Source organism: Belonocnema kinseyi, chromosome 2 (genome assembly GCF_010883055.1).
Source record: "Belonocnema kinseyi isolate 2016_QV_RU_SX_M_011 chromosome 2, B_treatae_v1, whole genome shotgun sequence".
Classification (NCBI taxonomy): Eukaryota; Metazoa; Arthropoda; class Insecta; order Hymenoptera; family Cynipidae; genus Belonocnema; species Belonocnema kinseyi.
In genome coordinates, this window is record NC_046658.1 from 22147259 (window position 1) to 22171568 (window position 24310).

The following is a 24310-nucleotide window of genomic DNA, read 5'->3' on the forward strand; positions in this document are numbered from 1 at the left end:
TTAGCTTGTGTTAACGTGCTTCGTTCTGTAGAAAAACGGGCTCCTAACCTTTCCTTCTTCTGGACCTCATTTCGCTTTAATATATAAAAAAATGCTCATAGATAATTTAATTTCATATAAACATAATCTTCAAATCCCATGTATTGAATTATGTTGGTACAGGCATAACTATGAGTAATATTACTTAAAATAATCTTGAATTTGAATTCGGTTTCCGTTTGTCGCGTCTACAATTTATAATCCACTTTGACAGTCTTACTCTTTGTCCTAGTGTAAAACGGTAAATTTGAAATCCATCCTCGCTTCGTTGTTTAAAAAATGGAGCACTGCAGCAGACTATTATTCTTATATTCTAAACTTAATTTTAATTAAAGTATACGAAATGCTTATTACACTGTTTCCCGCGAACTGTCCAGGGACCAAAATGGCGGTTGCCTATTCCTGTCTAATATAGTACCCTACCCTCGCTAAGGAGGAACTATACTGATTCTCGCCCTTCGCTTTCACCTATAATAAACAACACCTTTAACTTACAAGCTGCAATGTAATAAACTAGTTGAATTAGGCACAATGCTCAATCCCTGCTTTCTCATTTTGATGAGTTTGCTGATTACTTTAGTAAAAGATCGTTTCATATTGTAGCTGTTTCTGAAACGTGGCTCAAGCCTCAGTTTGACTCGTCAAATATTAGCCTTTATAATTACTTACTTTTCAGAAAAGATAAACTGTCTTGTGGAGGTGGTGGGGTTTGCGTATATGTCTATAATGATTTGAAAGGTAAGATTTTAAACATCAGTGCTGAAACCACTGTACTGGCTACTGAATTTTTATTTGTTGTCGTCTTTCAATCTCTTGAGCGTTTACTTTTTGTGGTTGTTTATAAACGGCCCAATGATAGTTTTGGTGATGAATTGGAGACGGAGCTTTTTTATTACACGTTTAATTGTAATAATTTTATTATTACATGAAATTTTAATACTAACTTAAATATCAGCTTCAACAAATACAATTACCTTACGTCTTTTGTCAATTCAGCTTGGTTATCTACAGTACCACATGGATCTACGCATCACTCCGGAATGTCTAGTATACGGATTGGCCTTATGTCTGTGTAAGATCTAACTAAAGTACAAAATTATTCTCAACATCCAGTTACCTTCTTGTCCGACCATGATCTCATTAAAATACTTTACAATTTTAATTTACGTATAAATATTGCCTTGTCTTAAGAAATTCAGAAACCTAAGTAAAGTTAATAAGGATTGATTGTTCAGTCTGCTCTCTGAAGCTGATTGGAGAAGTGTATTTTCTGATAGAAATTTAAATTCAAAAGTAGACAAACTCATTAATAGATTAATTTCAAAATTTGATGTAGTAGCTCGGGTACATGATTTTCAGGCGAGGAAAAAAACTAGTCCGTGTATATCAGAAGAAATTAAAAGTATCAGAAAGGAGAGATACAGAAAGTATTATCAAGCTAGGAGGCCTAATCACCAGGCACGATGGAAGGAATTTCGTTTCTTTAGGAATCTGTTTCATACTAAAATAAGGGACTCTAAAAATAAATATAATCTGGAATATAATCCTTCGGTGGCTTAGAATTATTCCCTCTTAGAGTTGTTGGAAATTTATGTACTATGTTGATAATTTGCCCTTTTTGGAGTAGATTTAATATTTTTCGTTAAAAATGCAACATTTTAATTAAAAACTAATAAAGTAAAATCGCCTACTTTGGTACACTACGAAAATCGGATGTCATTATGAAACATATGCATAATATTGTATTTTATGAAGAATTTCTATTCATTTGGCACAATAAAAAAATGCACATTATTTATGGAATATCCTCTTTATAATACGATTTTAATTAGTTTTTTAGAGTTTATTAGATTTAGATTTTTATTAATACGACATTTTATTTAGTACGAGTATGCTGTAGAACTAGCTAGTTAGCAGTGAATGGAACAGTCTACTTAGTTTATTGATTTAATACCTATTTCATCATTTTCATACATAAAAAATAGTTCGCTATTTTTTCTTTACCATACTTATAATCAAACAATCAATGTGTGTTTCTTGATAGGAGACTATGTATATTTTGCACCTATTTATTAAACGTCAGAAACTCGTGTTTCATCATATGGAACCCGAATTCCGTGCCGTTCCCGATTCACGAAACACGACAACACCGCGGAGCACGTTTCGGAGTTGTGAATTTCGGAGTTATTTGTTTATTTAAAGCATATTTTTTAACGTTAAAGTGAACTCACGAATGCGTTAGCGATTTTTCATTCATGAAACTTTAATTTTAATAGGAAAGTAAGTAAAAACTTGACATACTAGTCTATAACCTCAATTCTAAACTAAAACAGATTCTCAACTGGAAATGAGCAAAGATTTCTTACTTAGGTTATTCTTAAATTGTTTACCTAATTATTTCTTGTTACAGACATGAAGAAGTGTAAATCGAAGAAATCTGAAAGGTTTAAAACCAGAAGGGCAAAACGATCAGGGAAAAGCAAGTTAGTACGGCAAGAAAATCAAACTGAAAACGCAAGGTCAAAGTTGTTGATGGAAAAGTTTTGAAAAAGAAAGTAAAAAGAAAATGTTACACCCGGGAAGCAATTAATAATGCTGTGAAAGCTGTGTATCAGGGTCTGTCACTCACACAAGCTGGTGATGTGTATGGTGTCCCCACGTTACGCTGTCCAGAAGATTGAAAAATCCTGATGCCAAGATATGTGGACCTCCTGCAGTTTCAACTATTGAAGAAGTAAATGATATCATAATGTGGTTGGGGGCCATCCATATACCACGTGGACAATTTTTCACCACTTTTTGCCCCCCCCCCCCACCCCCTCGTGGACAGCCGTGGAATTTTGACAAGTACCCCCCTTCCCCTAATCTGTCCACGTGGACGTATTTGGTGAAAATATAGTACAGAGGAGAGACAGGCATGTCTGCAACTAAAAAAAAGTTGTTTGACAGTATCGAGAAGTATGTTCTCAAACAAGGGAGGAAGAGTTGTTTTAAAAACAATTGCCCTGGAAAGAAATGGTACTACAGCTTTAGAAAACGCCATCCAAACATTAATTTACGTGTAGCGCAAAGTCTTACGCTTATAAGGGGTGGAGTGACTGAAGGAGATTTGCGACCCTGGTTTGAAGAAGTAAACAAATATTTACAAAAGGAAGACTTAAAAGATAACCATGCTTCTAGAGTATTGAATTGGGACAAAACCAACATTTAATTGCATCTTAAGCCTGATAGAGTGTTAATAGAGAAAGATGCACGTACAGTCTACAAGGTGATCTTGTACAAGTATGCATCAGAACTTCCAAGGAAAATGTTACAAAATTTTTCAAAAGTTTGGGGTGTTGGTATCTCCGACCGTGGATGGATGATCACAGAAACTTTCTAGGAATATATTTCTAGAATTTTTTAGCCATGTCTAGTGAAATGTGAAATAGAATTTCCAGTTGTCCTGTACGTGGATGGGCATGCATCGCATGTTACTATGCCACTTGTAAAGTTTTATGAAGAAAAGCAAATAGAGGTGATCTCATTGTTCACACATTCGAAACACGTTACTCAGCTTTTGGAGATTTCGTTTTTTCATCCGCTCAAAGATGCTTATAACAAAAAAGCAGTTTCTAAATAGAAAACTGAAAGCAATAACAGACGATTAAAATAGAAGGTTTTCCTAGAGCTTTAGAAATAGCATTGGAGTTATTTACAAAAGATAAAAAAATAATTGTCAATGGTTTTAAAGCTGCAGGATTGTATCCATTCTACCATGCTAATGTTGATTATAATGTATTGAAGAAAACCAAGAAAAGCAAAAAGAAGTATGTTGAATCTGAAAAGACAAAGGAATACGAATCTCTCGAAAATTCTTCAACAGAATCGACAGTGTGGATTCGTTCCGTAGAAAACAAAGTTTTATTTATATACTGGGTTATGTTCAAGAAGAAAACTTCTGGTTAGATTTTTAACACATGATTAATATTTTTTGGTAAGTTGTAACATTTTCGATAAATTTAAACAATCTTTTATTTTTATACTTAGGTGAATTTCTAATAGAAAATAATGAAAATTTAGTTTCAAATAATCAAAGTGTCAAGTCTTGAATTAATTAGTAGAAATAGTAAACTTCGAACTTCCCCGAGATAATTATTACGAAGACAGCATTCTAACAGATCTCATTGCAGTAGAGCAAGTAGCATTTGTGTGTTAACGATCTATCTAGTTAACGATTCAGGTAACGATATTTTTAGACATGTAATTAAAAATTTTTTAAATAAGAAACAATTTTTACATAATTTTTTTATCAACATTTTATAGCTGTTTCTTGCGGTCAATAAAAAGTCCTCTTTTTTATGGCAGGCATGATTGCAAGTGAGTGGTACGCCTGCAACCAAAGCATCAAACGAGATTCGAAAGAGTACATGTTTGGCTAGGAAATAGACTAAGATCATTTATTTCGGGCAAAAATTTACAAAATGGCGGACCTTAGAATGTTATTTGTCAAAAATCCAATTTTTTCAGTTAAAAATTAAGATGAAAATCAAAAAAGATCTTTATCAATCTTCTTCATAATAGTCCAAGTTATAGCTATTCATGTATAGAAAATCATATTAAAATTTCAGACTGATCGGTTGAATAGTTTTTGAGTTACAATGCCGGCCAATCGTAAAAAAACTGTTTTGAGAAAACTGCGTCTAAGTTTTGTGAAGCAATTTTTCGTGTATAACACCTACTCACCTTCAATCAACTATGCCAGGTCCATACAAAATCCCTTCTGACTCTTCAAGCAGGTAGTCACATAGTAAGCCGATGGAGGTCGAATTACGGCGAGGGTATTATGAATAGCCGACAAGGAAACCGTGTATCTGCGCGTCGAGCCCATGCGGTACGCGCTCGCTGCTATATTCTGACGCTTCTACCGTCCATCGCATCGGCTAGAACTCCAAGAAAATAAAGAGCGATAGAAAAAAATAAAGGAAGAGAAATTTGCGATGAAGAAAGAATTACACGACCAGAGCAAGAAGTTAGGTGAAAGAAAAAAGAGATTGCAGAATAAAACGAAACTGATACAACAAAAAATCAGACAAGAAACTAAATAAGTTATCCACTATTTATCAGTATGTGTTACTAAAAGTACTAATATTATAACTAATTTAAGCTAAAGTCATTTGTTGCATGTAAACTGACAAATTTTATACCAAGTTAAATGACAAAAGTTAAAATTTTCATGAAAAAGTTTTTTTTTCAACTTGTTCAACTTGAAAAAAATTACCTCTTTTTATCTCTTATGGCTTTACTTTAAATTATTTATTTTGTCATTTTTGCAAATATTTTGTTTATTTTCTGATTGTACTAATTTATTGAACCCCGTTTTAGCAACATGCGCTTGAAATATTGATAATTGAATCAATAAACAACAAATTACATCATGTCCCATAATAAGATTATCTCTGTATGAAATATGGGTGCATGTCCGAAAATCCGGTTTCATAATAGGGTCTGGAGGTTTACGATCTATATTATTCATCAATTGCTAAATATGCAATTAATCAAAACTTTAAAAAGCTATATTTATTCTACGTTAAACGGCACATCCGATAAGATCTGTTTAAGTTATGCTTTTAGGTTATTTACATATCAGCTTTTTACCAACAAAAAATTCCAGAAAAGCGTACCATGATAGGCGACTCTACCTTTCGTTTTATTTTGTAATATTAAATCTAACAGAAATATATTTTCTCACAAATAATTGTATGCAATATGTGCATGAAAGATTCACAGTTAAAAATCCGACTTCCAAAAAACCTTACTCTTCGGCTCATTAGAGAAAAAAAAATAACAATTGAAAAAAAAGAGGGAGAAAAAGAAAATAGCCAACCAAAACAAATCTCTTACTTTTTCCTTTCTCCGTATTTTCAATACTACTAGGGAACCAAAAATGTTATGAGGCTTTATTTAGATCCCCTCATCAAGGATTATTTATAGGAAAACTACAAGGCCTGATTGATCAATTCATCTTGAAAAAGACGTGAAAATCATTCTTTATAATAAGAATGAAAAGTAATAATTTTAACCAAAAAGGAAAACTTTTGCTGATTTCCACCTTGAAAGAAATCTTCTTACTTAAATTTTTTCAAAAATAATGTATTAAATATTAGCAATTTTAAATATTCATTCACAAACCTTGTATTTCTTTTTTTCCTATATGGATTTAAAATAAAAGTATTTCTTATTTTAAATAGTTAAAATTACATTTTTCGAGGACAATTTATTTTTTAGGTTAAAAATTCAACTATATTGTTGAAAATTTGTTTTTATTTGGTTGAAAATTTATTGTTTAACGAAAAACTGAACAATTTGGTTGGAAATTCGACTTTTTCGTTTCAAATTTAAGTAATTTTCCGAACATTCGTCTTTTTTGGCTGAAAATTAAACTGCTTTGTTAAAATTTCGTTCTTTCTTAGTTTAAAGTGTGTGTGTGTGTGTGTATTCGGTGAAAATTCGTCTCTTTGGTTCAAAAAATTATACAACTTGGTAGAAACTTCAACTATTTGGTCATTTTTAGTATTTAAATTCCACTATTTGGTCAACAATTTATGTAATTTGTGCAAAACTTGTCTAATTTGGTAGAAAATCCATCTTTTTTGTTAAAAAGACAACTTTTTGTTTGCAAATAAATCTGTTTTAGTTGACGATTGAACTATTTATTTGAAAATTCGCTTTTTCTATTCCGTGTTTGAAAGTTGACCTACTTTATTCATTCATAACAAACAGATTTTACCCAATCCTACCCTACCTCAAATCGTATTTCGTAATTTCTGAATAACCAATAAATTAACTAAATTAACGGCGAGGTCACAAATTAATGAACCCCATCAAAGGAGATTACATGGTTCAAACTTGTATAATAAGAGTTTACGTAATTTATGCACAGCCCCTTGCTTGGCATGCATAAAGAAAAACATTACGAAAGAAAGTACCTGAATTTAAAAAAGGTCATTTTTGCTTATTTAAAAAAATATGACTTAAACCAAATATATATTTTATTAGCATGTTTGATCCCAATGCGACAGTGTTGGATAATTTTTTATTAATAAAAAAAATATTGAGATTTTTATTCGTCATAAAGCGTAACAACTTTCCAGCAATATCTGTTTTCGATTTTTAAAGTACTTTTTTTTTCAAAGTGCCGTCTTTCAAATTGAAAATTTAAGAATGAGTATTTTTAAATTGCAATTGAAACAATTAAAAAATATTAATGTATCAAAATTTTTTAAAATAGTAGGAATTTTGTAAGAAATTTCACAGACTTTTAGTGGATAGTCTAATTGAAAGAGGGTCCTCTGAACTTAAAATCATGTAAAAGAAGAAACGCCATCTTAGCAGCAAAAATGATAAAAATTTGATTCGTATTTATGAAAAAAATTATAATATTCCGAAATAAATGTTTGATTTTTAGTTTGACATTGGCAAACATACTGCCATGTGGCCATGACTTAAGGTCCTAAGATCTCTATTTATATAGTTCAGAATGTGAAGAGAGCGGCAGAGACCTAAAATTAAAATCAAAATTATTGATATAGTTCCCGACTATTTACCGGTTTATTCCCTGATCACAAGAAAATGATCACGGTTATTAAAATATAAAAAAATTTACTCTTTAAGCAGAGAAACGTTTTCATTTAAAGTAATCCAATTATATAATTTCAAACGCTCAATAATTTGAGCGTATAAAATGGAGGCTCTCAACATTATGAACAGTTTTTAATTAAATGCTATTAAACTAAGAAATTAAAAGTTGGCGGTTTTTGTAATTTGAACAGTTGAAAGATTTCGGAATAAAGGCTATAAATCCACGTTATCATTCGGAATGCTTTAAATTGTAGAATGAATTAATACATTCTTTAATGTTAAAAATTATATAATTATATATATTATATTATATATTATATAATTTTGCTTCTAAAAATTGTCAGCATTCCCGTCAAAGAATAAATTCACTTTTATTTCTCGGTTTTTCCCTGTCTGAAAAATGCCCGGTCGCACGGCCCCTCCTGTGTGGAAAAAGCCCTGGTTAGCCCTCTTAGGATGATGGCGCCTGTGAGGGGCCCGCGTGGGTGATCGACGCGGGGAAACTCTACGATTCCGGCATGAAAGTGTTAGGTAGTAGTAATTAAGTGATGCTAACTGTCGTGAATTTGCAGTGGAATTTGAGGTGAGTTGATGGGAAGAGTATGTGAGAGAGTTTTGTGAGTGATGGTTTGGATTTTGTAAAGAATTAAAGTGAAAAGTTGTGTAATATTTTGGGAAATTGAGACTGTTTTGTGTAGGCTGTGAGGTTGGTTTTGTTAGCATGGAGAGCAGGGCGGGGAGACAGGTGCAGCCAAGTAGAGGCTACAAGGAAGGTTAGGGAGAGATTAGCATGGAAGGGAAGCACGGAAAAAATTACGATGGTAGGGTGAGGTAGCGCTGGAGGGTCAGAAGCTAAGCAAAAAGTAGGTTACGTTTTTGATGGGAAACGGTAGAGAGGGAGATATTGAGGGCGGATAGTTTTGGCTCAATCGAACCGTTTATAAATAGGCAGAGGGATAGGACAGAAAACGAAACTAGTGAAGAAAAGAAAGAAATAGGATTAGATATAATACGATTAGGGAAATAGAAAGAAGATTAGAAAAGAAAGAAAGATATGAAAGAAAAAGAAACATTGTGATAAAGGGTCTAAGATTAGAAGGGAGGGATTTGAAGGAAGCAGTAGAAAATGTGCTAAAAAGGATAGATGCTAAAGTAGAAATTAAGGAAATGCGAAGTGTAGGAAAGAAACCGCGAAGAGGAGAAAAAATTGTTATTAGTGAAACTAAAGGTATGGGAACATAAGAGGGACGTGATGACAATGAAGAGATTGTTATATGGAAGCCCGTAGAGAATAGAGGATGATTTTACATTCGTAGAATTGAATATGCAGTATAAGTTAAGGAAAATAGCAGAAGAAGAAAGAAGTAAGGGAAAAAGAACGTGGGTTAAGTATGGCAGAATACAGCTAGATGGAATATGGGGGGATTTGGACGAAGAAAGGGAAGAGATAATAAGAAATGAGTTTCCGGCAATTTAGGAGAGAAAGGATACCGAGTTTATGAGAAATTTGACACCGTGGGATGTAGTAGTAATTATGGAGACGTGGTTAGATGAAAAGGAATGGGAAAGAATAAGGAGTAGGTTACCAAGAGGTTACAAATGACAAGGAGAGAAATAGTCAAAGTGTTGGGAATAATGAAAGATGGAAAGACACCTGGTATAGATGATATTCCAACTCAAGTCTGGAAATATGGGGAGACGGAATTAATGGAATGGGCATGGATATTGTGTTATAGGGTATGCAGAGGAGAGGCGTGGCCAGAGTTATAGAAAGAAGGAGTAGTAGTAGTACCCATAGTGAAGAAAGGCAAATGAGAGGAGCCTAAAGATTATAAGGATGTGTCACCGTTTTGTCCGAGAGATTAAAGAAAGAAGTTGAGGGGAAAAAAATAGAGCCACCGAATCAGACAGGGTTTAGAAAAGCAATAGGGGTGATGGACAACATGTATGTTGTGAATTATCTAATAAATAAAAGGATTAAAAGGGAGAAAGGGGCACTGGTAGCAATATTATTGGACTTGTAGGCGGCGTTTGACTTCTTGGAAGAGTTGAGATAGAAAAATTTATGGCGAAAAAGGGTATATGAAAGGGTTTAATAAGAGAAAGGATAAAAAAAGAAGCAGGAATAATGAAACAGGTATAGGGAATAGGGAAAGGAAGTTTCAAGAAAGATTGGAGAAAAATGTGGTTATTTGATATGCTGGTATGGCCGGTATTAGTTTACGGAGCGAAGATATGGGTATGAAAGGAAAGGTAAGATAATTATAGTTTACAAGAAAGCCATATAAGATGGACGCTAGGGATAGACTGGAGGTCATCGAGATGTATGGTGAGAGAAGAAGCACAAAGGGATAAATTAAGTACTAGTGCGGGTAAGAGGACATGACATTTTGAGGCGAATTTAAGGGAAGGAAAGGGATGGGAGTTCGCAAAAAAGTGTTTGAAGAAGATAGAAGAAAGGAGAGTGAGAGTGGCAGAACTTATAAGATGTGGAAAAAAGTAGGGATTTTTTTAGTGAAAGAGTTATAGGAGGGGGGATTAAATAACCTATACAGAATTTAAGGCAAGGGACAGGGAAAGACAATTAATTGAAAGATGGGGAATAATTGAGGAATCAAAATATAATAAATGGTCTAAGCTGATGAAAAAGGAAGGTGTATCAAAGTATTTAGAGAAGGGATGGGATGAGAGAAGGTGGACCAGAATAGCAAGATTTAGATTGAGAAACGAGGTAAGGGAGAGGATGCGTCGGGAAAAGGAAGAGAACAGAAAGTGCTGAATATTTGAATGGGAGGAGGAAACATGGGAGAATGTTTGGGAAGGATGTAGGAGAGGAATGGAAGATAAGGGAAGCTGGCAAGAGAATGTGGTAAAGATGCTAGGGGAGGATGGATTGAGGGAGGAGTGGATGAAGGGGTTCGAGAGGGCTACAGAGGCGAAAGAGAAAGAATGAAAGTGGAAAAATGGCAAAATGAGAGTGAGATAAAATAGAAGTGAAAGGGAAGGAACAAGGAAACGGAAGTAACCTGGGGTAGAAGCGTGAAGATTTATAAATAGTTATTATTGTGTATTAGTATAAGTAGATTAAGATGCGCTCGCTCTCTCGCTTCGATCGCTCACTCACTCTTCCGATGGTAAAATTGCGCTTGATTAATGTAGAAGTAAGGAGATATAAGAATTGATGTAAATAGTTATAAATATTGTACATAGTATGTATAAGATAATATAAAGTTTGCAGATGGTCATGTAAAAAACAAAGAGCTACCGCAAGGATCCACCTCGATTGCCCTCACGGATTAACGTTTAAAATTTTTAAGTTCAAGGAATGAATACTTTTTTGACACCACAAATTTTAAGGTTTCATGAGTTAAGACGTACAAGCAATGAATTTCTGTCAAAAATTCGATGACATTTTTTTGGAATTTGAACTCTGAAAATATGAATGTTCCATGGGGGCTACCGCAGGGGTCCACCTCGATTGCCCTCACGGATTAACAATTAAAATTTTCAAGTTCAAGGAATGAATATTTTTTTCACACCACAAATTTTAAGGTTTCGTGAGTTCAGACTTACAAACAATGAATTTCTGTTAAAAATTCGATGACACTTTTTTGAAATTTGAACTCTGAAAATATGGATGTTCCATAGCAGGGCTTCCAGTCGGTCCATTTTTAAGGGTTTACTCCTTCTTTTAAAGCTCGGTCCCTTTTATTCCATTTTTGTGTAAAATGTCCCTTTTACTCCCTTTTTTTGTTGTTCACTATTGATGTGCTTTAATCCTTCGTTGAATAAGATGTGCTGCGTCACAATCCGCGCAACTATATGAAACTTATGAGGAGAATGACGACTGGTTTTCAAACTTGCTTCGTAGAACGGGCTAAATTGAAGATAGAGTTGCGTTCGAGAACCAAGCCCGGGCGCTGCGCGGCACAGTGCGCACCGAACGCAACACAGTCCATCTGATTGATGCTTGCTCGCAGCCGCTGGCGTGTGATTGGTTCCACCGCGCGTCGTCCCTCTCTCCCTCCGCTCTCCGCCGGCCAGTTGATGCTGCCACCCAAAACCAACACTGTCGAGGAACCCCATGCGCTTGTAAACAAACTCGCTTGTGTTTTCTCGTGAATCGGATCGAAGGGTGTCTACTGAAGTATACGTCAGTAATGTGTTTCCCAGATCGAGTTATTGTAACGAACTGAACTCACGTTTGAGGTTTAAGTTGTGTTTTATGTACTAGCTGCTTATTTTCATTAATTTTAGATAAGCCAGCATGCCTTGTCATTTCAATGTTTCGTGGCTTGACAAGAAGAATCCGAATGGTTACAATTTGCGTGAATGAGGAAGAAAGGAGTCGGACAGTGAGATGTTCTGCACTGTCTGTATAAAGTAATTCTATATTGTGAAGGGCTTTTGTGCAGTGTCGCAACATGCTCCCTATAAACGACACATAGTCGAGTGTCGTGTTCAATTGGATAAGCGTCAATTGCGATTGGATGCTGAATGACCCGCAGCTACTGAACTATCAGCGCTGGCGCCTGCTGAGGAGCCAGTGCTGGGTACAGTAAAAGTATACATCGTCCGGGATAGTGCTACAATGGCGGAACTGATTTGGGTTATGAAACTTATACATTCAAACTTTTCATTTAAGTCTTGTGATGGATTGGCAGATATATTTAAGTGCTGAGTAACGCGCTCGCGCCATACTTTAAAGAACAAGTTGTAAAGAATGTTAGTGGCTCTTATTATTCACTGCTGTACGATGAAACCACGACCAGCGCTAATTCCAAGAAGCTTGATATTGTAGCTTGCTACTGGTCAAATAGCCAATCACAGATCATAACACAACACCTGCAGATCTATTTCATTGGTAGGGCAACAGCGGTGGACCTTGCGGATAAACTGACTGCAGCACTCAGTGAATCGGGGATTCCTAAAGGGAAGATGGTGATGCTGGGATCCAATGGCCCCAATGTCAATAAGGCTGTATTTAAGCTAGTTGGCAGTGATCTTCGATCCATTGGAAATAAAGGTCTTGTAGATCTGGGCACGTGTAATATACACATAGTACATAATGCGTTCCTTAAGGCCTGAATGAGTTTGGCGAGGACGAACCAGACTTTATTTTTCCAGTACACCACTTTTTCGATGGTTCGCCGTCTAGATGAGAGGATTTTGAGCTAATTCTCGCCGAGAAAGGCCTACCAATCCTCCACTTTCTGAAACATGTATACTCAAGGTGGCTTACACTGAAGCCAGCTGCACAGAAAATCTTAGATAATATGGTGGCACTGACTGAGTATTTTCTGTTTTTTTTTTTAGCTGAAGAAAAAACCTGACCTCGCAAAGAAAACCTTAAACAGGAAAATTGTCAAATACCTGAAGAAACCAGCCTTGAAAGCAGAGGTAAACTTTGTAGTATCCAGTGCTCAACTTTTCACACAATTCATTGGGCTATTTCAGCGTGACGAGGCTTTGGTGTCATATTCTGTACTACCACCTGAATAACCTCACAAGTAAAATTATGGGCAGAATCTGTAAAACGGATAAATTAAAGGAGCATGGCGTATATGAGGCCACCCTAGAGTCTGGAAACCTGCGTGCTGCAGCAGATGTGAAGTGTGGAGAGCAAGTGGACACTAAATTGCAAAAGGTAAGCATTACGAACAGTAAAATTATTCCTTTATCATCGCCATGATTACTTGCCTGTCAGCTGTCTCATCACATTTCTTGACTATTGCAGTTGCCACAGAAGGACAGGTTGCTGTTCCAGACGCGCTGTCTGCACTCAGAGAAGCAGACGCCGAAAGGCTCCGATTCTCAGATCGTGTCCCTGGCTAAAGCTCTACCTGTTGAAATCCGTATCGTTGATATGCGAGATGAATAGCTGGTTCTGCCAACTGAGAAGGACGGCATAAACGGTGAGGGTATGCCTATGGACAAGCACTAGGCGCAGTTTTTTTGGGATTAAAACGGGTGCTGGTGATCCCAAGTACCCTAATGTGGCCGTCGTGGTTAAGGCAGCTCTCGCATTTTCCCATGGAAATGCCTATGTAAAGTGAGACTTCTCTCAGTCCTCTTGCATGCATGGAGGCCGAGAAGCGAACAATAAAAGAAGACGGGACGAAGCTACTGAGTACAAAAATATGACTGAGATTTCAATGGTCCAGTTAATGTTTGAGAGGGTTAATGCTGTCGCAACAGAAGCCGATGACAAAAAGAAGAACGTAGAAAGGCTGCAGAAATCTATTGAAAATAGGAAGAGTAAGATAATCAGTGACCTTTCAAACAAAAACCCCAAGAAGCATTAAGCAACAAAAGTCTGACAAGTTTTAAAAGCTTATGTATGTGATTTTAGGTATAGCAATGCCTATACATAAAGTTTGTAAAAGTCATTTAAATTAACCCATACTTGGGTTTAAGAACTTTTAATTATTTATTTAAGATTTGAATAATCTTAGATGGTTCTGTTTTTTTAGAAGGAAAATTTTATTTTTTGTTATTATGCCTTTGAAGTTTACTAGCATTATATCTGTATTGCCGTGAATAAAGCATATTTAAAGTGATTTTTGTTTGTTTTATTTTTTGTCACATTTACGTCGTAAATCCTAAAAATACGGCTACATGGCCATTTTTGTGGTTGGGTTTGTTCCCTTTTTGGTCCCTTTTTTGAACCGACAAGTCCCTTTTTCTGAGATAGTAAGTCGCTGGGAGCCCTGCCCAAGAGGCTACTGCAGGGGTCCAGCTCGGTTGCGCTTACGGATCAACGATTCAAATTTTTAAGTCGAAAGTCGACTTTTTTTGATTTTTTGAAACTTCAAAGTCAATTAGAAAGAGTAAAAAATATGTTAACGGAATTATCGCCGTACAGGTATAAATGGAGATGCAATTTTTTTATAAAACTTTAGTTGAATGTTTTTGACTCCCAAAAGAAAGTTTTAACTGCTATTAGAACTTCGCGCAAACAACTTTTTATTCTTTCGATACGCCCTAATGTTCACAATCTTTCAAGATTTTTTTCCTCAACAATAAATTTGTTTGGGTTGGTGAAAAGCAAATAATAATTTATTTAAATATTTTAAACGTGTTTTAACACAAATTTTTATCACTTTTATAATTTAATTTTTTAATGAAAATAAAGTCTCAAATAAAATTAAGCGTTGTTACGAATAATGCAAAAACTTATGTGGGTACACCATGTTGTTGTGTTTCAATAATGGGTTTACCAAGGGAATAAGAAAAATGTTTTTATACCATTTTTTATGCATTGTATTTTAAAAAAGAACATGAAAAGACTGTTGGCGGACAATACAATTATACACATTAATGTTTAAACTTGCCTTTAATAGGGAGAATACATTGTGTCCACGCGTGTAAGATGCGGTCGTTCATTGGAAGGATATCCATTCAACCCTTGTTTAACTGAAGCCCAATACAAAGAGATGGAGGATAAAGTCTCAAGCACTCTCTCTGGACTTGAGGGCGAACTTAAGGGAATCTTCTACCCTCTCACTGGAATGAGCAAAGATGTCCAACAGAAATTGATTGATGATCATTTCCTTTTTAAGGAAGGTGATCGTTTCCTCCAAGCTGCCAACGCCTGCCGTTTCTGGCCAACTGGACGTGGTATTTTTCACAACGATGCGAAAACCTTTCTTGTCTGGTGTAACGAGGAAGATCATCTTCGAATTATCTCCATGCAGATGGGAGGTGATCTTGGCCAGGTACACTTATTTTTTATTTGTTTTTCAACGCTAGAATTATTTCTAGCAACTAAAATTTGATTTTTTCGGGTATTAGCGGGTTTCGAAAGTGATTTATCTTATACTGATGCCTCCATTTAATATTCCAGAATATCAAAGTTTCAGGGGGTCTAGCGATTTTTATGAAACTTGGTTAAACTTTAACGTTCGGTGAGTGCAGTTTTTGGTTAAAACGGTTCTTCAAATTTTTCCAAATTCAGGGAGATAGAGGATTTTACATTTTGAGATCCGACTTTTATAAAATCTCATAACCCGTTGATTGAGTTTTAATTATTTTTGCAGGTGTAGCGTTATAATTTATAAGCCTTTTTAATGCAATTAAAAAAATGTTTAAAAAGGTTTTCAAAAAAGGGTGTGATTCTATTTTTCTCTCAAAAGCATAATTTCAATCTTTTATATAAAAATATTTTGATTGATTATAATTTTCTGCGCCAATAAAAGAAACTCATAGACACTTTTTAACTTTTGGAGATATTAAGAGCCCCGTAAATTGAGTGTAAATCGTAAAAATAAGATTCAGGCCAAACAGTGAAGCCATTTTGTCTTATTTTATTTTACAAATACTCTAAAGAGTATAATGACCCTGAGTAAAGGCCACTTTTTCGAGAAAAAAAATATTTTTCAAGTGAAAATGAAAAGAAAGAAATTTTCCTCAATAGCATCGTTGTAGTAATGTGTGCTACTATTCAGCAAAGCAGGGAACAGCTAAGGCAGTTTTCGACGCACCCGATTTCACTTCGTATAAAAGCTTGTTTTTCATTTCAAAAGATTTGTTTTCTTTCGTAATTTTCGTAAACCGCAGAACCTAAAGCACTGAGTGACTGATAGCGAACTGAAGCCGATGTCCTTCGACATTTTCGCAACTGACTGAAGCAGATGACACGATTAACCGCAGAGGATACTGGCTGACCTAGCCGCGTTACTTTCTCGCATCTACAACAAATGCGAGAGTTTAATCCCCTCATTCCTTGAGTTAACACATATCTTCTTAATTGATCCAGTCGGCAGTAACACTTTCATATACAGTAATAGGTCCGTGAGATATATTTTTTTCCAACGGTCAAAAAAGTCTCTTGTACTTTTTTCGTCCAATTCGTTGAATCGGAATATATTATTTTTGCTTTCAAGGGTTCTATCATCGATATAGACAATGTGCAAGTTTAAATTTGCATGAAAGAATATTTTTAAAACAAACAGATGAATTTACACTTAACGAAACAGTAGACTTTTCAACCATGAAGAATACTTTTTTTTTAATTGTTGTTTTTGTTGAAGAAACTGCATTAAATTTTAAGGAAATAGTAAATATTCAATACAAAATATAAATCTTTAAACAACTATTCTATAAAAAACAGTACAAATTTTGAAGCAAATAGTTAAGTTTCTGAAAATGATGGATTTTTAACCAAAGAGATAATTTAGAAAAAAAATTATGAATCTTCAGCCAAAAAATGATAACTTATATTTATATTTTTGGAATTGAATTTGAATCACTGAACGCTGTAATTTATAGAAGTTACAAATTCGAAATTAGCAGTTTATCTGAATTTCATTTAAACTTGTTTAATTGGAAAGTGTTGCTACTTTACATTTTATACGCGTAAATTATTGAGCATCCGAATACAAAGTTTTTTAATTAAAAAATTTTAAAATCGTCATTTAAAAAGTTTAAAATTTAAGAGTTAATTTGAGTGTGCTTTAATTTTTAGTTTGTTTTTTATTACTTCAAATGGAAAAATACTTAGTCTTAGAGTTCGATTTTTTTAATTTTATTGACCGTGAAAAACGTTTGCAAAGCGAGCAAGGCGCGGCAAATGACCGGGAATTTGTTTCTTCGACTGCAATCGCTAACCTGACAATGTATGTGCATATTTAAAAATCAGTATTTATATCAAGTTTGATTTGCGAGCACAAAGATTCTCACGTTGATTATGACATTATAAAACCAAAATGGCAAAAATACAAAAAAAAATTCCTTAAAGACGAAAATTCAACAAAAATGATTCGCACGGCCCTGATTATTTACGGTTTGGTGAGTCCCGCGATTGTACGTAGGAGATAAAGGGTATCCTCGAAATGGCTTCTGTAACGGGACTGCAGTGTATTGTACTTGCATTTTTAAATAAATAAAAAGTTGTAACAATCAATTAAAACACATGTTTTTACCCTCTTTTAGTCATTATTCGTGATACTTTCACAGTATAAAAACTAAAATATAAAAATGTGAATAACTCGAAAAAAGGTGCAGGTAGGGTTTTCAAGTTGGTGGGTTTTGAATCTACAGGGGATGCAGAAAAACCCTTGTGAAAACCGTTTGTGGGTACATTTTCATAAAATTCAAATGTGGTTCAGGACATTTGTGTCTGTTTGCAACCGAGAAGATTAATTTTGCACCGAAAAAAAAACAATTTTTAACAAAATACATGATTTATCAACTAAATATGTTTAAATCTTTTAACAAAAAAAACGAATTTTAAACAAAGTAAATTAATTTTATAGCGAAGTATTCCATTTTTAAGCAAGAAAGTTATTACTTTCATATCGGGAACGGCGAGTTTTTAAAGAAATAAATTAATGATCAATTATTACATTTATCATGATGATTTCAAATGATTTATCCGACTATAGAAGTGCAAGAGGCTAAAAAAATTTAATTTAATTTAGCTAAAGAAAAGTGATATTATAAATCATGGTTGTTAATAAATAATTAAATTGCTTTAAAAAAATTGTTCACATCAAAATTGACCAATATTTTGAAAACTGAACCAAGATATTTGTAATCAAAGAACTTTTTTAAATCTTTGAAACAAAAGTTATCTCGGGGACATATACGGAAGTGTTACTGGCGACTGTAACAATTACAAGGATCTGTGCCTTTATACTTTTGCATCGTAAAAGAAGGCCATTTGCATGTTTTTTCAATCTGCCTTTTTATACAGTAAGCTTGTATATTGTCATTTAATGTACAACGTACTATTTTAGCACTAATTCCCGAAATTTGTACCTTTTGAGAATTTACCCGCTCATTTGGTAGGGGTCCCTACTTTTCGTATATGGTTTGTTCGCCCCTGAATGAATCCGTGTCAGTCATAGTAGGCGTTTCATTACCTGCAGACTTGAATCATAACTGATGGCAGTTTTTCCCTTTCTTGCTAGGGTCGCCGAAAAGAAAATCCAAGGATTTTGCAACTGTCTCAAATGTAAATAATTTAGCATTTTATACATTTAAATTATCGAGCATTCGAATACAAATTTTTAAAACTTTAATTTAAAAGCTTAGAATTCAAAAGTTCCACTTTGATTGTTTTATTTTGTAGATTTTTTTTATAACTTCAAATGGAAAAATGTTGAGCCTTGGAGTTCGAATTTCTTAATTTTGTTGTTTCTTCTATTAAAATGGACACCCTGATATATGTGAGTATATACTTGAAAATCAGTATTTTCACTTTTTTTAAAAGTGGTTGAAATTACCACATTAATCAGTGGACATAAATAAAAATACCAGTGATTAACCTGGAAATTTTACTGCAAAGGTTGATGATTAATGTGATACTTTAAAATCACATGCAGAAAGGAAAGCTTCCGTAAAGTCACATACAGTGTAATTTTACTTTCCTCTTTTAAAATTTAACTGTCAATTAAAAATGGCAGATGCCATCTCGAGATAAAGAGACACATAACTTCAACATTGACATAATATTATAATTGTTTAATTGAAGAAGTCCATTCATAAATATGATACTTTCAGCTAGTCCAACAGATGTTTTTTCTGTTTTTATACAAATACCACACTCAAGGAGGAACTTTTTCTACTCACCTTATATACCAAATATCAGCATAAGCCTACGTGCGTAGTTATAGGAGATAAAGTTCAGAAGGCTGCGCATTATAAAATATAAAACTGCGCATCAGATCATGTACACTTATGACAATATGAATTTATCCCAACTTCATATAGATGGAACGGATGCAATACTTAAAATATATTACATTTGATACATAAAACACGCGAAGGCGTTGTCGTGTTGTCGAGTGAAACCTGCCCGGCAATTGAATTTCCTCTGCAGTGGAATTATAAAATTCTGGTAAAATTTCCATTTTTCTGCTTTTTTATACTATTCATGTAAATTAGATTACAGTACATTTTGTGATACTAAAGAAGCCTGGTAAAAGTGCACGATCATATCGGTTATGCCTATAATATGGTTGAAATGTACCACGTTAATCACTGATATTTTGGTATCCATTGATTACTGTGTTAATATTACAGTTTTACAGTAAAGTTGATACAGATATTGTGAAACTGCACTGTTAATCGCTGCAAGTTCACTATAAACTTGTAGAATTAACGCACAAATCATAGTAAAACGTTTACAAACTGACTTGCAATTTTCAACCACTTTTTTTACAGTGATGTTAAAGTTTGATTTTCGAGCGCAAACATTTCCACATTCATTTTGACATTATAAAACCAAAATGGCAAAAATACAACAAAAAAATGTTTTTAAAGACGAAAGTCCTACAGAAATGGTTCATACGACCCGGATTGTTTATGGTACAAAAATTGAGTGAAAACACGTAATTTTAGTTGTCTTGAAACCCACTGGTTATGTTTTTTTTTTAATGCTAAGAACTAACAAGAAGTTTGACTGGCAGCTACTCAATTATATTAAAGCTGACTGGCAGGCCGTCAAACGTGTTAAAAATGGAAGTGAAAAAAATGTTTATTTTAGCACTTTTGAAACCCATTGGGGATGACTGTTAAGGTACAAGTAACTAACAAATAATCTGAATTGCGGCTCCTGAGGCAGGCCAAACTTGACTGGTAGGCTGCTAACATGTCAAAAATGCAAATGAAAAAAAATTTTAGTACTCTTACAAACCATTGGGTATGATTGTTCAGGTGCAAGGAAATAACAAAAAATCCGACTCGCAGCTCCTTAGTGGTGCAAAGTTGACTGTCAGGCTGTGAAACTTATGGAAATTAAAACCATGATTTTACTACTCGTGAAACCCATTGGGGATGATATTTTAGGTACAAACAACTTAAGAAAAATTTGACTGACAGTTCCCAGGGTGGCCACCGAACCGGGAGAAACGTGCACCGTGAGAAAACCGGGAGAATGCCGGGAGAGAAATATTACACCGGAAGCTCTCTCGAAATTCATAAGTTGCGCGTTTTGTAGCGCTGTGTTTCCGAACGGCCAATTCATGTACTCGGTAGTTACTTGGGATTGGTTGACCGCCCACACACTGAGAAAACTATATCGCATGAATAACAATACCTGGCGTAATTCCTGGGCTATATATCGTAATTATCGCATTATAATAGCGCAAAATCGTGATATCGTACATTGCAAGTTTTTGCATTAATTACCGCATAATTGTGCAATTTTTAACGTAACAATTTAACTTTGTTACTCTATCACATTATATTTCTTCTTTTCTGATCTCGCGAGGGTTCGAGAAGTGAAAAAGCGATCACCGAAAAAACTAAAGATAAGGTTTACATCGATTCCAGATGAAAGATTCACCAAAACAAAAATTAACCTTTTTATTCGAGGTGTAGCGACAATTACGACGCCACCGCTATCCAGTGTCGTTTAACTTAATTAAATTTGAGAAAAATGGGGATTCCCATCTGTCAGTTACTTTTTGCGCTTTTGTTAAATGGTATTAAATGCGTTCTAATTCGTTTATAATTGTCATTTATTTCGGAGGAGATATATCAGTAAGAACAAAGACGAGATCAGAATCATTCTCGTAAGTTCGGTGAAACTTTCGCTGAATATCTTGGATTTTTAACCGTTGTAGACGGCAACAACAACCAAATTTGACTTCATTTTTTTGTGTGATATTAGTACATTATAATATCGTACTATGTATCACATGCCCTTAAAATATTCACTTTCTAATGTTTTGAAAATCCTCTATTTTCTCAGTTTTTAATTTGAAATCATCCAATTTCGTGATTCATCAATTCAAAAAAAATTATTTACTTTGCAGGGCTTTGATTTAGAAATTATACAATTTAATTCCTCTTTCTTATTAAATGGTAAAAAATCGTTAAATATATTTTCTAAATTTAGAAGCCTTCAATTCGAAATTATTAATTATTATTAAAATATAATGTTAAAAATGTTATTTTTAAGTTTGCATATTTTTCCTGTTAGGAAATAAAAATCAAGAGAAAAAAGTTTGATTGGCAGTTCCTCAGCGGTGTCACGGTTGACTGGCAGGCTGTTAAACATGTCAAAAATTTAAGTGAAAAAATGTCATTTTAGTACTCTTGAAACCCGTTCGAGATGATTGTTTCGGTGCAAACAAGTAACAAAAAATTTTAATTGCGGCTCCTGAAGGTTGCCAAATTTGACCGTCAGACTGCCAACATGTCGCAAATTCAAATGAAAAAACATCATTTTAGTACTCCTGAAATCCATCGGGTATGATTGTGCAGGTGCAAGCAACTAACAAAAAATTTTACTGGCAGCTCCTCAGTGGTGCCAAACATGTCAGAAGTTTGTATTTTAGTGATCTTGAAACCCATTGAGAATTATTGTTTATAGAAAAATTTAGTTTAAAATATTATTTCTGTTGCCCAGGATTAAAATTGTTTATCGCATCTCTATTATATATTTTTTCCCTATTTTATGGCGAATGTCTTCTTTGTAGTATCTACAATTTATATTGAAAAGATATTTCTCAAAAACTAATAAGTATATTTAAAAAATTTTTAACTACGAAAATATCGATTTTTACGTAAATTTGATGATCGCAACCTCTAGAATTCTTTTTAAATCTGCAAAAATTAGGAGAGTATTTTTCCAGCCGGAGAAACGAACTGTTGTGATACGGCAGTAAGAAAAACGTTTTTCGTGAACCAACCTGTTATATCGCCTCATTTTCAAAAAGTTGATTTAATATTCTCTTGTAATATAAGAACTAAATAAGATTTTTTATAATTATTGTCGATTTTTGAGGTGCTGAAATTACATATTCAGTTTTAACAACTTGAACCCTCAGTCAGTCAAGTTGGGCATAATATACAGGTAGCCAATCAATTTTTTCTTACTTCTTAGCACCTCAAAAATCATTCATGAAAGGTTTCAAGAGTACTAAAATGAGATTTTTATCCCTTCATTAAATCTGAAGAGTACTGAAATGCAGTTCTTTCGCACGCAGAAACTTATAAGGAATCTGATTATATTATTAAAATGGTTTTTACATTATATTTAATATTACTTTTTATTTATAAACAGTCAAGTCAAAAAGCACCGATGTGTCCCAGTTATCGTGATGTCCAAATCTGCCATGTACTAGTAATCGTGAGTCGTAGTCCCAGTCTTCGTCAAAAAGGTTAAGTTTTCTTGAAATCAGTTTTTAGCGATTTGCAGGTGTATTGCAAGTGTATTTTTGTATCCGAGATGAAGTACGTATGATGGACATTATAATCATTAATAATAATAAAAACTAATTATCTTTTAAAATGTTTATTTTTCACTTCAGTTAAAAATATTGTCGAATAAAATTAATATTTTATTTATAAGAAATAAAGTGGCCTCAAAAATTAATTGACAACAGAAATTATAAACACAATGGAGAAATTGAATAAATTGCAGTTATTAAAAAAATCATGTGTATTTGGAGGTAATGTTTTGTTTACGTTGTCAAAATATTTAAACTATCGATAATTGTATATCTATTACACATTTTTTAATATTATGTAGTATAGATTAATGTTAGCTAATGAAAAACTACTCAATAATGATTAATTTCACTGAAAAACGATAATAAACTAAGAAATTGATACTGAACTCACTAAAGTCATGCCAATATTTTACGTCACCTTTTTCGGGAGATCCGCTCGAGCTGAGGTGTTGTACGTACGTGTTGTGATAGAGCTCCTCAAGGCTTTTGTCGCGTTTGTATGGTATTTAACTGTAATAGTGAGACTCTAATTTCAGCGTCTTAGTTTTTTCCGGTCTATTTTGTGAGGTGCTTGATCTTGTGGTGCATCTTCTTTTCTGAGTATCATATCCTCCTTCTTTTTCTCTTTTTCCACGCGATCTGCTGTATTTCTTGTTGTTTTGTGTTACCTTACATTCATGGCTGAATGTGTACATCTAAACAGTTTAAATTTCTTATGTGAATCATCCATACATATAAACAATGGCAGGTGAAGGTACGCATTTGCACGAATCTATTGATAAATTAACTAAAAGCATTGAGCATCTCACATCTTCTCATACTGAGATACGCAAGTAGGTCAACGCCATAAATAATAACAGCAAAGCTATTTCCTCGGAATTCGCTAAAATACAGAAAAAGCTTTCTACACTAGAGAATGAAGTAGCGATCCTCCACCAACATGATCGAGCAAAGAACATAATTTTCTACAACTTACCGGATGACGAGGAACGCAATAATGATATCATCTCCTCAATTCTCAACTTATTTAAAAAGATCGACCTGAGAATTCCCGAAACCGCACTCGGTGACGCGTTTAGATTTTGCAAGCAACGGAATGGATGTCCAATCATCATTAAATTCATCTCTTCTCGATGGGTAAGATACATATTCAAAACAATTCCCGAATTACGGAAGCTAAACCTCTTCATTGCCAACGATCGCATCAGGAAAGAGAGAGAAGAAAGAAAGGTTCTTCTGGACCATGTGCGAAAGCTTAAGGATTCCGGCTATCAGGCATATTTAAAGGAAAACGCTTTGATTGTAAATGGCAACACTGTTATTCCTGAAGAGGTTCATTTTCTTATCCGGGAGGTCGTGGCTGATAACGACCAATACATTTTTAAAGATGCCAGGCAAACACTTCCTATAATGAGTCTCAAACTCCTAGACAGAAAAGAGGTCGCCCCTTTAAGAAAGCTGCCCCC

General features: G+C 34.2%; 1 protein-coding gene across 1 annotated transcript in view; it reads left to right on the top strand.

The window, feature by feature from the left end:
• The window catches only part of LOC117166896 (arginine kinase), a 196691-nt gene that overhangs the window by 155911 nt on the left and 16470 nt on the right, over positions 1-24310 (top strand). The window contains exon 3 of the mRNA XM_033351335.1: positions 15003-15377. Within this exon, the coding sequence (XP_033207226.1) occupies positions 15003-15377 (375 nt within the window). The remainder of the gene's footprint in view (positions 1-15002; positions 15378-24310) is intronic.